Below are 12,664 nucleotides of genomic sequence, written 5' to 3'. Positions count from 1 at the left end.
CAGAGCCCATTTCAAAAATTACCACACGTGACTAGTCACTGCCACACTGAAGAGCACAGATACTTAATATTTCTTTCTCTTTCTTTATTTTCTTTCTTTTTTTTTTTTTTTTTGGTTGGGGTGTGGGGGATCAAACCCAGGGCCTCACACATGCTAGGCGAGCGCTCTACTATCGAGGCACAATCCCAACAGAAGGTTTTGTTGCAGAGCACGATTTTGAAACAGAACCTCAACTAACTTCCTATGCGTTCTCTTGGGAAACAGCCTAATAGCCTAAATGCTGATAAAGAAACTGCGCCCTTCTAAGCAGGTAAGAAATACACATTCAACTGCTTCCTTTGCCTTGGCAATGACTGCTGAGTCAGAACACCGCAGAGTTTCAGTCTTCAGGATCTCAGTTCCTCTATCTGCTCTGAAAAATCCTCTAACTTGGAGGCAGAACAGCAGAGAGGCTGGAAGTCCGTTCTCTGTGCCAGATGCCCGGATCCAAACCTCACTTTGCTTCTCTAAGACGTGGGGCCCTGAACATGTTGTTTAACTATTCTATTCTTCAGTTTCCTCATCAGTTAAGTAGAACCTACCTTATCAGGCAACCATAAAGACAAAATGAGTTTAAAGGGGAATAAATCAGGGCTGGGCTGTGGCTCAGTGGCAGAGCACTTGCCTCGAATGTGTGTATGAAGCACTAGGTTTGATCCTCAGTACCACATAAAAATAAATAAAATAAAGGTATTGTGTCCATCTACAACTAAAAAAAAATTCTTTTTTTAAAGAAGGAATAAACCATGCTCCATAGATAGGAAGCACCCAGTTGTCCTTATCTACCATTATTTCTACCAGTACTATTGCCGCCGACACCACCCCTCCAACAGCCCTCAGGTGACAAGTATGAAAAGTGTCACCAAGCAGAAATATTAGCAAATGCAAAGAAATTAAACTAAAACAAGGATCACAAAGTCAGAATGTGGGTCAAAAAGAAAACTGTATAAGATTATAGGGTATGAAGTAATCTAGAGAGAATATTAAATACCAAAGTTATTTTGTCAAAATAGCTGCCTGACAAATCACATGGCAAAATTGAGCGGATGAGCTATTTAAATAACCAATAAATACTAAAAATGAACTGAGAAGACACAGGTTTGAGTTCACTAGACCAAATGATACTATTTTATAAAGCACTTTTTGACATTTAAACACACTGCCTTACACTCCCTAAATTACATCTATGTTCACTGGATGAACGGATTGGAGAACTTCTGATTTTTCAGTAGGCAAGCAGAGCATCAGGCATGATTAAAAATGCCACATGCCACACAATGCCACATGCCACACATGCCACACAATGTCCCTACACTACTTGAAGTGAAAAGTCACTGCAGAAAATCAAACTGGAAATCCAGAAGTTGAAGTACAAATCTCAGCAAATGGAGTAAGATGGTAAGACCCAAAGTGTTGGGAATACAAAATGCAATCCTAAAGCCTGGATGTGCTACTCGCTAGCTGTATGACCCTGAGCAACTTGCCCTTATCTAATGCTCACCAGCCTCATTTTGAATTCTCTAAAACACAGGTGAAGCACTAGGCCAATTAAGAAATACATACAAAAGCCTGTAACTGGCCTGGCATTTAGCACATCTCTCAATAACAATTGCTACAGTTGCTAAAACTTCCTTTGAAGACTCCCAAGAGTCCTAAGGACAAAAGACCACTATTACATGGCAACTACAGAAAGTAGTTTTACCAGATATTGCCTATAAATTTTGTGTGATGCCTCAAAACGACCATGTGTTCCATATTTAATGAGCTATCCCCCCATCCAAAAAAATTCCGTTTACAGTACTGTCTAGACTATAACTAAAAACTACTTAGGCCTATAATTGCATTTCTTACACTGAAACAAAGTTTTTTTACTAGCAGTTCCATCCCTGATCCCCACTCAAACACACACTAAGCACAAATATCTAGTATTTCTTTCTTCCCCTAGTAATGAAAAACAGAAAGAAAAAGATTTTTTTTTTAAGTTTCTTTCAGTGATGTGAGTTTCACAAAACAAAACAATACAGGGTAATCGCTTACCTGGAAAATATTTTGTACTTCAGATCCACCAATCCAGAATGAATGGGGGTACTCCCTTTCAGACTAGTCTGAGAAAAGACAGCAGTCAAGCATCTTCCAAGATTCTTTCCGTTTACTGTATCCAGCTTTCTTCAACAAAATCCCAAACATGCACTTCGGTAACTGTTGAAAGACAGAAAGCAATCCATACACCCACCATGGCACCAGCGGCAAAGGACAGCCACCAAGGAATGGAAGGAAGGGTCAATGGAATGGTGGATCTGAGGTACAGAAAGAAGGCGCAGCCCAAGTCAGCTACTGGCATCAAAGGCCTTCGGCAGTATTCCTCCTCAGCAAGAAACTCCATGGCAAATAATGTAGTGATTCTAATGGTAGTATGTACTTGCAATAAATAGCATGCAATTTCCAAATGAAAGCAAATAAAAACTGACCCAACCATCCACATAAAGTGTCCTTTATCTGTTTCCTAAGACAGCTCCTTCACCATTACAAAACGCCTGTCAATCAAAATGAATGAGATGGAAGGGTTCAAATACCCCAATAAAGATACTTACTTAAGCACCTCTCAAAGCAATCTTTTGGTTTGCTACACAAAAGACATCAAATCTTCACATATCACCCAAATCCTCAACCCTCAGCTGCCATACAAAACATTTTAGAAGGATTTAAGAGTAAACTTCTATTCAATAAAGGCCAATACCCAACAATGGCCAGTCAGCAAGTAAACAAGGGAAAATCATGAAGGACAATAAGAAATAAATAACTAGGGCACACCCTTAAATATTAAGTCCATTCCATATTACATGAATTTTTTTTCTACCATACCAACTCTTCCCTTAGACTGAACTATAAACAAACTACATGAAAGAGAAAAAAGCATCCAATAAGATGACAAAGAGAAAATTTAAAAGTTGAATTTACTTGCACATAGATTTGCTCCTTCCTCGACTGCCACACTACTGTCAAAATGCATTTGCAGTAATTATAACAACACCTGCCTTTATTGCTAATGGGTCAGGCCCTTCACTTTAATTACCCCGTATTTAATTCTCAAAGAAGAGCAGAAAGAAACAACTTGCCCAGACTCCAATCTACTAGGTGGCAGAGCCAACACCTCTCTTCACCACTACCCCCCCATGTCCAAGGGTCAGAAAGGCTGGGATTCCTGGGACCTAAGCTTTACTTTTGAAAGTCCTAAGTTAATGAACATGGGAACTGAGAACTACAGAAACACACCAAGAGTAAAAACTCCAGCCTAGCTGAACCGGTTGAGCCATGCTGAGAGGCAAACTCTCAGATCTTGCCACTTAAAAAAGCATTTCATTACCAAAGAGCCACAGAGTTCTAAGGCCTATAATATAAATGCTAAAACAAAACACATTATGATGGTGTGTAAGCATTCCTTGTGTTTAGCTGTAAAGTCTGTCTGTGACAAAGAATCCCAAATTCAGTTGAACCCAAGTAATTTTCACACTTTAAGATTTGTTAACAGTCCATAGGCAATGACTAAAGACAATCTCATCTTTCACACTGTGTGCAAAGCAAATAAAGTCTATGAAATCCCAGCCTATATTAACCTCACCAAAACGATCAAATGGAAATCTCTTAATACAACTTAAATGAGTTCACGTAAGTAAAATCCCAGGCCAAAAAAAGAAAATGAGTGATAAGTTTCTCCCATGATATTACTCAAGTCAAGAATAAATTGGAAACCAAATTTTGATAAAAGTAGCTAATAAGCTATGGCTAACAGTTAATTATTAAAGCAATATATTATGCTTTCTCAGAGTATTACTTACTGTTATATTCAAAATGCAGAACAAGTGATAGCAAAGCACAACCACAATTTGACAGATTCATTTCTGAATCTCTTGACTCCTCAGGCCCTTTTTCAGTACTAAGTTAATCTTTCCTCCTTTCCTTCAAAAAAAAAAAAAAAAAATCCATTTCTTCTTCAATGCCTAACTGATGGCAAGCCTCATACTAGAGACACTAAGATCAACAGATGCCAGACAGCAGTGCCAGGACTGAGTTCTTCCTGTCCCAGCCTCTTTTTCTTTGTCTCTCTCAAGTAGGCATTTTGGAGAACTTAAGTATATTTCATTACTAGTTCTAAAAACCAGTTAAATGTTCTAAATTATTAAATAAATTTTAAAAATACTCAAGTTCCTTTTCCTCAACCGTAGTGCCCTCCTGAAATGTTTTCTTTTCCTTCTCTGGGTCCAAAGCTTTGCACTAGGCCTCCTAGTTCTTCATACTCACATGGGCACCTTCTCTGCTCATGAGCAGACTCCTCTTTTTCCCCAGATTCCATGCTGGCAGCCTCTGTTCTTACTTCACAGCTCTCCAGACTGTGAAGGTTTTCACTGTTGACTAACCAGGACCGGGAATTTCCTAAAAATGCTTCCTGCTGACATCACAGAAATCTACAATCTTTGGGTTTTGCTTAAACAGTAAGACCAGGGTTAGAGACACCCTACTGGACTGTCAGGTCTCCCTGGTTGTGTCTCATTTGCTTACAAAGACAAACTTCCTATTAAGCAATTGCAATCAAGCAGAAACTTAAAAGAGTGTAACAAGCTCATTCTTGACCAACTGGTTTTTCACCCCCACTGTTAACTAATTCAATGAACAATAATATAACTCATAAGGAAATCTTGCTTATTCTGTTAAAGGTCAAAACCACCAGCTTTGCTAAGATAAGAATTTCATAATTCAAAATCAGAATTCAAAAATCAAACCAGGCACAACATCTATAACAATTACACCTGTAGTCTTGGGAGGCTGAGACAGAAGGATGGCATGTTTGAACTCAGCCTCAGCAACTTAGCAAGGCCCTAAGCAACTTAGCAAGACCCTGTCTTTTCCTTAATATTCTTCTAGTTGTAGATGGACACAATACATTTATTTATTTATTTGTTTGTTTGTTTATTATGTGATGCTGAGCAGATCAAACCCAATGCTTCAAATGTGCAAGGCAAGCACTCTACCACTGAACCACACCCCCAGCCCTAAGACCTTGTCTTAAAATAAAAAATAAAAAGGACTGAATTAAAAAAAATTGAAAATCTATAATTTCCCAAAATATTAAAGCAGGGTGTTTAATGTTCTTATAAACTAATCAACAGCTTTTTTTCTACCATGATACCTAAAACAGCTCAGTGGGTTCTTGCTGTAGTTACGACAGAGATCTAATCAGGCCAAATTGATGAGTCTTAGTAACCAACTGTAACAATACCTCCCAGATTTTCCAAACTAGTAGCAATACAATGTGATTTCATCATTTCCCCCAAAGATGGCTTATAAATATATGGGCTAAAAGCAAGGAAATGTTAGGCCTCTGTAAAGCTTTACAAATAAATACATGCTCAACTCAAGTGAAAAAGTTAAAACCTTTTCACACCATCTGTCTTGATTTTGCTTCACAAAATATGGTCCCTGTACTTGCAGTCAAGTTAGAAAGGCAGCACTGCTGAAAAGCAAACTCTGCAAGGTCCTTCCCTGACAGCTCTCCAACAACCTGGAGCACTACCCAAGTCTCCTTACACATACAGACAGTCAAAAGCACCACAGAAGGGTTTCCTGGAAGGCCACATAGTTCACAGTGACAGAGGATAGGAGCTCAGGTGTCACTCTACAGCCCATGCCCTGGGTCAGAGAACACGTAGGGTTATTCAACAAATTCATGAAGACATAAAAGCAACTTGGTTTCCTCAATTCTTTGCTAGCAATCACTATGGGATGTATGTAAATCAATCTGCATTGTGTAACACTGCAAATCATGTTTGAAATGTGTCTGAACATCCTGTGCTCCGCCCAACATCTGCCACTTTCCCTCACTAGTCTTTCTCCTCTATTCATCTCTACCTTATCTTAAATCAAAAGGAAATCTTAAAAGGTTTCATAGCATGAAAAAAAAAGGCTAACATTAATTTAAATCAATAAATACTACTGAGCACCCACATATGTGTTTAGCATTGTGAAGGAGTAAAAGGATTGTCAGATACAGCCTCAGGAAAGTAATGTAACCCAATCACAAATTTCTATAATATTCAGTAAGATATGATGAATCCCATAAAAATTAAGATTACTGTGAGAAATTAGTAACATAGATGAAAATTTCCAAAAGACAAGATGACTAAGATAAAGGCAGAAAGCATAATATGTGAAAACAATCACCGGGAAAACTCAGTTCAACATTTACTGAACACCTGTAAGAATGCACTGTGTGTATGAAGGAGTCATGTGCCACAGGAAGATGAATAAAGATCCCAATTCTCTTAGTCCAGAGTATGTTCCGTACTACAAGACAAATACAAAGTGCCAGAATTCCTTCATTTAATTTAAGGGAATGATTACTAGGTACATAGTGCTACAGATATAAAGCAAGATGGTATCAGCTACTGTAATACAACTGACATCAAAAGAGATGGCATCTGTTGTGTTTTGTGGGTTGATAGGATTTTATCAGCATAAGTATAAGAGAAGATTGCTGAGATGTGACCTAAGCCAATTTGGCCGGAGAGCCACCTCTTAAATCAGTTCACACCACTGCTGTCGCAGGAAATGTCACAAACAGAATTTGGAGGACCATAGTCCTCCAATCTTCAACTGGAAAACAGAATTAAGTGAAGAAAATCAGCGGGGAAAACCAGAAGGGAGATTGAGATCTGAAGGGAGATCAGATGTAGAATCACTAGGACCGGAAATGCTTTCTTTCCCATAAAGGGCAAATATCACAAGGAAGACCTAGGATCCCAAGAGCTCACAAAGAAAAGCACTTTGTTTCTTGAATTCAGAGGCCCAAATGGCAATGCTCAGAGGAGTGTATGTGCTGTACAATGGCCTGGTAATTTCTCTGGGATCTGTAAAATAGAGTATCAGTAGACCAAGACCTGAGTTCAGGAACATGTTTATCCTCATCAAATCTGAAAGGACATGTAATCTACTACAAAATCACAGACAAATACATCAGTATTTTAGGTATAGCTTCTTTAGGCAGGTCAATGAGGTCTATAAATATATATGTGGTTTATTTCATTTGAACCCCCACTGAAATCTGTGTCTATTTAATCTGCATTTGGGAAATTAGCACACCACTGCAGGTATATGAGGACAAATTACGGTAACAAAAATCCAATTTCTTGATAAGAGTCACTAGACAATCCACTTTCATCACTTAGAAAGTCACCAAGAGGGAAGGGGAAAAAAGGATCCAAAAAGAGAGAGATGAAAATTCCCAATAACTTTTCTTATCAGTTTCTTTTATCTCCTTGGCCCTGTGATCTGCCTGTACTTCAGCAACTCTAAAAATAGCATTTATATCACACTTTAATAAGGACTAATGTATTTTAATCTATATTACTTCATTCAACAATTCAACCACTTAAGAGATAACACAGAAAGGAAATGACTCACATAAGGTCACTTAACACAGGGGAATCATTCAACATCTAATAATGGAGTATAGCTCATCCATTATTTGTGCAAAGGGAAAAGAGATCCCCTCACACCCATAAAGAAAGCAGATTTAAGGCACAGTTGGAAGAGTGCTTGCCTCCCATGCACAAAGCCCTGGGTTCAATCGTCAGCACCCCAGGAAAAAAGAAAACAAAGAAAAAAGCAGGATTAGTTTCTAAACTTTTTACATCAATTTTCTTGATGTAAAAGACTAACCATTTTTCTCTCCCAATCAGCAGTTCTTGTGAGTGCTTTCTACTGATGAGTGACTGAACATCAAATCCTATTCCTAACTCAAGAGTTAATAAATACATGATACATAATGTACAGTCTGCATTCTTTCCAGCAAAGCCTACCAGGAACTTTCTATATTTCCAAAATGGATTACCACTCTTCTATTTCACTCACAATACAGCTGACAGTACCAAAGTCGGAAGTTTGAAAAACAGGCCTACAAAATAGGTAAAGCACTGGGCCAATATAAGGTCATGAAAGTCATGTGGTGGTTAAATTATTCACTATCAGCAACTGAAAATTTAGTAGAGGCTATAAGCTTTTGATTGAGACAACTAAAGACTGACTCCTATGCCAAAGGTTAGGGGGAGAAGCATCTTTACTTGTACCTAGGCCTCAAGAAGGAACAATCACAAGAGGGTAGATGAAATCTGGAGATTTAATTATTCTACTATATATATGTATATGTGTGTACATACATATATATATTTTGGGGGGGGAGGGGGAGTGCTAGAATTGAACTGAAGGTCTCTTTTTTTTTGATGCTGGGGATTGAACCCAGGTCCTTGTGCATGCCAGGCAAGCACTCTACCAACTGAGCTATATCCCCAGCCCTGAACTCATGGACTCCTAAATGCATTCTACCACTAATCTATGTCCCCACCCTCAACCATAACCATAACTAGCTTTATTTCCTACTAATCCAGTAATAAATGATCAGTGGTAGAGTGCTTGCCTAGCATGTGAGAGGCCTGGGGTTGGATCACCAGGCCTGGGTTCCATCCTCAGTACTTAAAAAAAAAAAAAAGTAAAATTTTCTCAAAAGTGCAAAAAAGAAAAATCAACAAAGAAAGTAGAGGGATGAGATTAAGAAATGGAGAACTAGAAACGTGTTCCTCTTTTTAATATAGCACGTTCTAGAACATCACATGAAAATGATCTTGTTAACCATTGAATACTATAATTACAAATTTTTGGCTAATAAAATTATTCTGAAGCTATCTAATAAAAATCTAAAATATTTCATGCTCTGGGCTCCCAAAATACCATCAGTTTAACCATTCCCCTTCTTCAATCATGTTATTTTAAAACCAATATAAAAAAAATTTTTTAATCTACTTCTGAAAATTGTAATTTAAATGTAGTGAACTTTATATACAGAGATGTGAAAAATTGTGGTATATATGTGTATTAAGAATTGTAATATGGGCTGAGGTGATGGCTCAGCGGTAGAGTGCTCGCCTACCATGTGCAAGGCCCTGGGTTCGATCCTCAGCACCACATAAAAATAAAAATAAAGGTATTGTGTCCAACTACAAAAAAAAAAAAAAAAAAAATTAAAAAAAAAAGAATTGTAATGCTAAAAAACAAAGTACAAATGTATAAAGGCATAAATTGATGTGAACTTACTTTATATAGACATACGAAAAATTGTACTCTATATGTGTAATAAGAATTGTAATGCATTCCATTGCTGTCGTGTATTTAAAAAAATACACGACAAAATCAATAAAAAAAAGAAGATAACCATTAAAGGAAAAAAAATGTAGTGAATACTAAAGCCACATGCAATTGGACTATAAGGCATTATCATTCTGCATTTGATCCTGGATTTACTCAATCAGTGGGTTAAGCACCTGTGTCATCTATTACACTAACATAAACACATACATGTTTATGAGAAGGGTCATCCAAGTCTCTTATCTAATATCCCTTTCAGGAAATATCAAAACACTTAAATGAAAAGATATTTTTAAATTGATAGTAACTATGAAACTCTTTTGTTAAATTTTATAAGAATCTTAGTTTAAATCCTAGTTTACAATATGCTTAGATGGTTGAAATCTCTTTTCAGACCAGAAACAATTACTATCATATAAAATCAACTTTTTTTTTTTTTGGGGGGGGGGGGTTGCTAGGGATTGAACCCAGGGCCTAAGCATACTAAGCACATGCTCCACTACTGAGCTGCTCCCTCAATCCTGAAATCAAAACTTTTTAAAGTTTATAAGCATAGAAAGTCAGCAAATTTATTTTTTATTGTTGTTGTTGTAGTTGGACACAATATCTTTATTTTATTTTTATATAGTGCTGAGGATCGAATTCAGGGCCTTGCACTTGCTAGGCAAGTGCTCTACCACTGAGCCACAACTCCAGCCCGGAAAGTCAGCAAATTTAAAAACCAGTTTTAAAATGTAAAGACTCCCGCCCCCCCAACCATATACTCAAAGGCACTGACATGGGTTACATTGTATTTATTCTAATTCTTTTGAAAATAAAGACATTTTAGTTATTTTTTTTATTGAATGGAAACAGAAGGAGTGCAGAACAGCACTCAGAGGTACTGTTACAGCTTTCCAATATGAAAAACTTCTCCTGTTTAAAGAACATATATTCTACATCCTTAAAAATGTGTTCGTCACTCCAATTAAAATATTTTGCCAAAATAATCCACTGCAAAAGGTGCCAAATATCAAACTGTTGACCAGTTTGATAAATTATGCTGAAAAGGAAAAGTTACTCAATTAATGAAGATCAAATAAAAACCCAGAGGTGACATTATCCCTTTGAAAACAGTCACATCTACATGTGGGCGTGCACAAATCAGATACTACCAAAGGTTTTCCCCTCTAGTTTTCAAGAATGTTGGATTAGTCTAGTTCTGTGAATTATGCAAATAATAGCAAATATTAAACTCCCTCTGTATTTATGCTACTGTACTTCCATTTTTAAAACATGCATCTCAAATCCCCAGATACCATCATCCACAAAAACCATGCAACTATCCAACAGACTTTCAGTGTCACCATTTATTATTTATAGCATTAAATGGGGGAAGTGCCTCTGATGTCACCAACCCTACCCGTGGAATCACTGACTCAAACATTTTCCCGCAGAAGACTGGCTAGGAAAACATTTTGCTAGGTTAAGTAGATTCTTTCACCTTTCCTTTCAACCCTGGGGTAGAAATTGTTACTGTGTTAGCAGAGATACAAAGAAACTGTCAAGGTTTCCACAGGAAGAAACCCTGCGCAAGTCCACTTACTGAGGGAAAGACTTCCTCCCCACTCTCCAGAGCCCGTTTGATTTCCCTAATGTTCAAATTGCCAGGTAATACCTGCCATATTTTCCTTCTTCCACTATATCACCTACTAATTAGCAAATTCCTCACTTTTACTAGCCACTCTGTGTGTTCTGTTTCTAAAAACCCTTTCTGGCTCCAAGTCAGTCCTAAGGCAAAAAAAAAAAATTAGGGGTGTCACTGGACCAGGGAGACTAGCATGGCTACTAACAATTTCTAACAGAAAAGGGATCGCTTCCCCAGGGGCCAAGGACTCCCCTCCCCCCTTTTAAGAAGAAAGCCCGGGTGGCAGCTGAGTACGCCCCCCACCCCGGTTCCCTAAACTGCTCGGAAAACGTAAAGTTGCGGTTTCCCTTTCCTGGGGGATGGAATTCGGAGCACCTGGGGCCTCGCTAGGCGAACACCCCACGGCCGCTGGGAAGCCCTTTGTCCGAGCAGCCCGACACCGCAGGGGCCCGGAGGGAGGCCCCTCTCCGCCAGAGCCCGGGGCCCGGCCGCCCACCCCCGGCCCCGCGGGGCCTACCTCGGCATCCGCACGGCCGCGGGCCAGGGCAGTAGTGCCAGGAGCCCCGCCAGGACGGCGGGCCCGAGGGCCTGGACCTCTCCTCCGCACCCCTCCCACCATCTCCCGTGGCCTGGCGGGGCTCGGAGAGTGGTGCGGGCCGGGCCGGGGACACTCGGCAAATCCCCTCCGCAGAGGGAGAAGGCGAGGCCAGCGCGCGTGCGACCGCGGCCACAGCGAGCGAGCAAGGCCGCCGTGGCCGGGCCGGGGCTGGGCCGGGAGGGGGCGAGCCGCGGGCACCGAGGGGGCCGGGCCGGTCGCGAGCTCCGGAGCGCGGGAGGCCTGCGCCGAACCCAGGCGCGGGGAGGCGGGGGCGCCGCCTGGGCCCGCGGCGGCGGGGCCGGGCCAGGCTCGCGCCGGACGTTGGGTGGGCAGGCCCGCCCGGGGCCGGACGGAAGAGCGGACGGTCCCTCGGGCCGCACTCACCATGAGCTCGATGGTCTTGTCCTCAATCACCGAGTCGGGCTCCATGGCGGCCCCGGCGGCCCCGCCTCGCTCTCCCCGCGCAGCAGCGAACGGCCCGGGCGGAGGAGGCGGCGGCGGAGGCGGCGATCGCACCCACTCTAGCTGCCAGCCCGCCCGGGCCGCCGGCAGCTCCGCCCTCCCCTCGGCGGACGCAGCACGCAGAGCGAGGACTACGGATCCCAGCAGGCGCCGCGGGCACGGGCGCGGGCGCGGGCGCGGGGCGCTGAGGGGGCGTAGCCCGCCCCGGGCCTCTCCCCGCGGCCCGAGGCCGCCTTCGTCCGAAAGCTGCGCCGAGCCGCGAGCGCGTGTCGGGCGCACCTCGAGTACCGAGGGCCGGCTTGGGACAGGCCGCGGCGCGCCGCGACTACATGTCCCAGGAGGCGTCGCGCGCGGCTCTGCTTCCGGCCGGGCTCTGCCGACTTCCTGCCGGCTGGGGCTGCCTGCACCGGGACGGAAACCCCGAGACCGCTCCTCGCTCGTCAGAGGCCCTGCGTGCGCCCGGCTTCCGCACATGCGCGTTGGTCGCCTGCGACCCCCTGCGTCCCTAGGCGTCCCTCGGCGTCTCTCTGTGTCCGGTGGCCGCACGGCGGGCGCTCTTCTGGTGGAGGGGTGGGTGATGAAGCGGTGGATGCTAGGTGCCTGCAAAGGTGGAGGCCAAGGGCTCAGGCGTGGCAGGCGGTCCCGAGCGCGAGGAGCTCCGCCAGGGCTCGCAAAGGACGGGCGTGGCGCGAATGGGGAGAGGGGAGGGGCGGCCGGCGCTGCGCTGTGCCGTGCCCCGCGAACTG

General features: G+C 42.3%; 1 protein-coding gene and 1 non-coding gene across 7 annotated transcripts in view; both read right to left on the bottom strand.

The window, feature by feature from the left end:
- The window catches only part of Fbxw11 (F-box and WD repeat domain containing 11), a 122,937-nt gene extending 110,922 nt beyond the window's left edge, over window positions 1-12,015 (bottom strand). For 3 of the 6 annotated variants that reach the window (XM_076856342.1, XM_076856343.1, XM_076856345.1), the window contains exon 1: window positions 11,841-12,015. In XM_076856342.1, coding sequence (XP_076712457.1) covers window positions 11,841-11,885 — 45 coding nt within the window. In that variant the 5' untranslated portion in view covers window positions 11,886-12,015. Of the gene's footprint in view, window positions 1-2,076; window positions 2,239-11,375; window positions 11,617-11,840 lie in introns of those variants that run through there. The other 3 variants (XM_076856346.1, XM_076856347.1, XM_076856344.2) reach the window with 3 other exon arrangements.
- Window positions 8,308-8,375, bottom strand: Trnaa-ggc (transfer RNA alanine (anticodon GGC)). Its single transcript has one exon. It is a non-coding gene; the product is annotated as a tRNA-Ala (tRNA).
- Window positions 12,016-12,664: the final 649 nt, after the last annotated feature.

The sequence above is a fragment of the Callospermophilus lateralis genome, chromosome 5, assembly GCF_048772815.1.
Source record: "Callospermophilus lateralis isolate mCalLat2 chromosome 5, mCalLat2.hap1, whole genome shotgun sequence".
Taxonomy (NCBI): domain Eukaryota; kingdom Metazoa; phylum Chordata; class Mammalia; order Rodentia; family Sciuridae; genus Callospermophilus; species Callospermophilus lateralis.
This window is presented reverse-complemented; position numbering and strand designations above follow the sequence as displayed.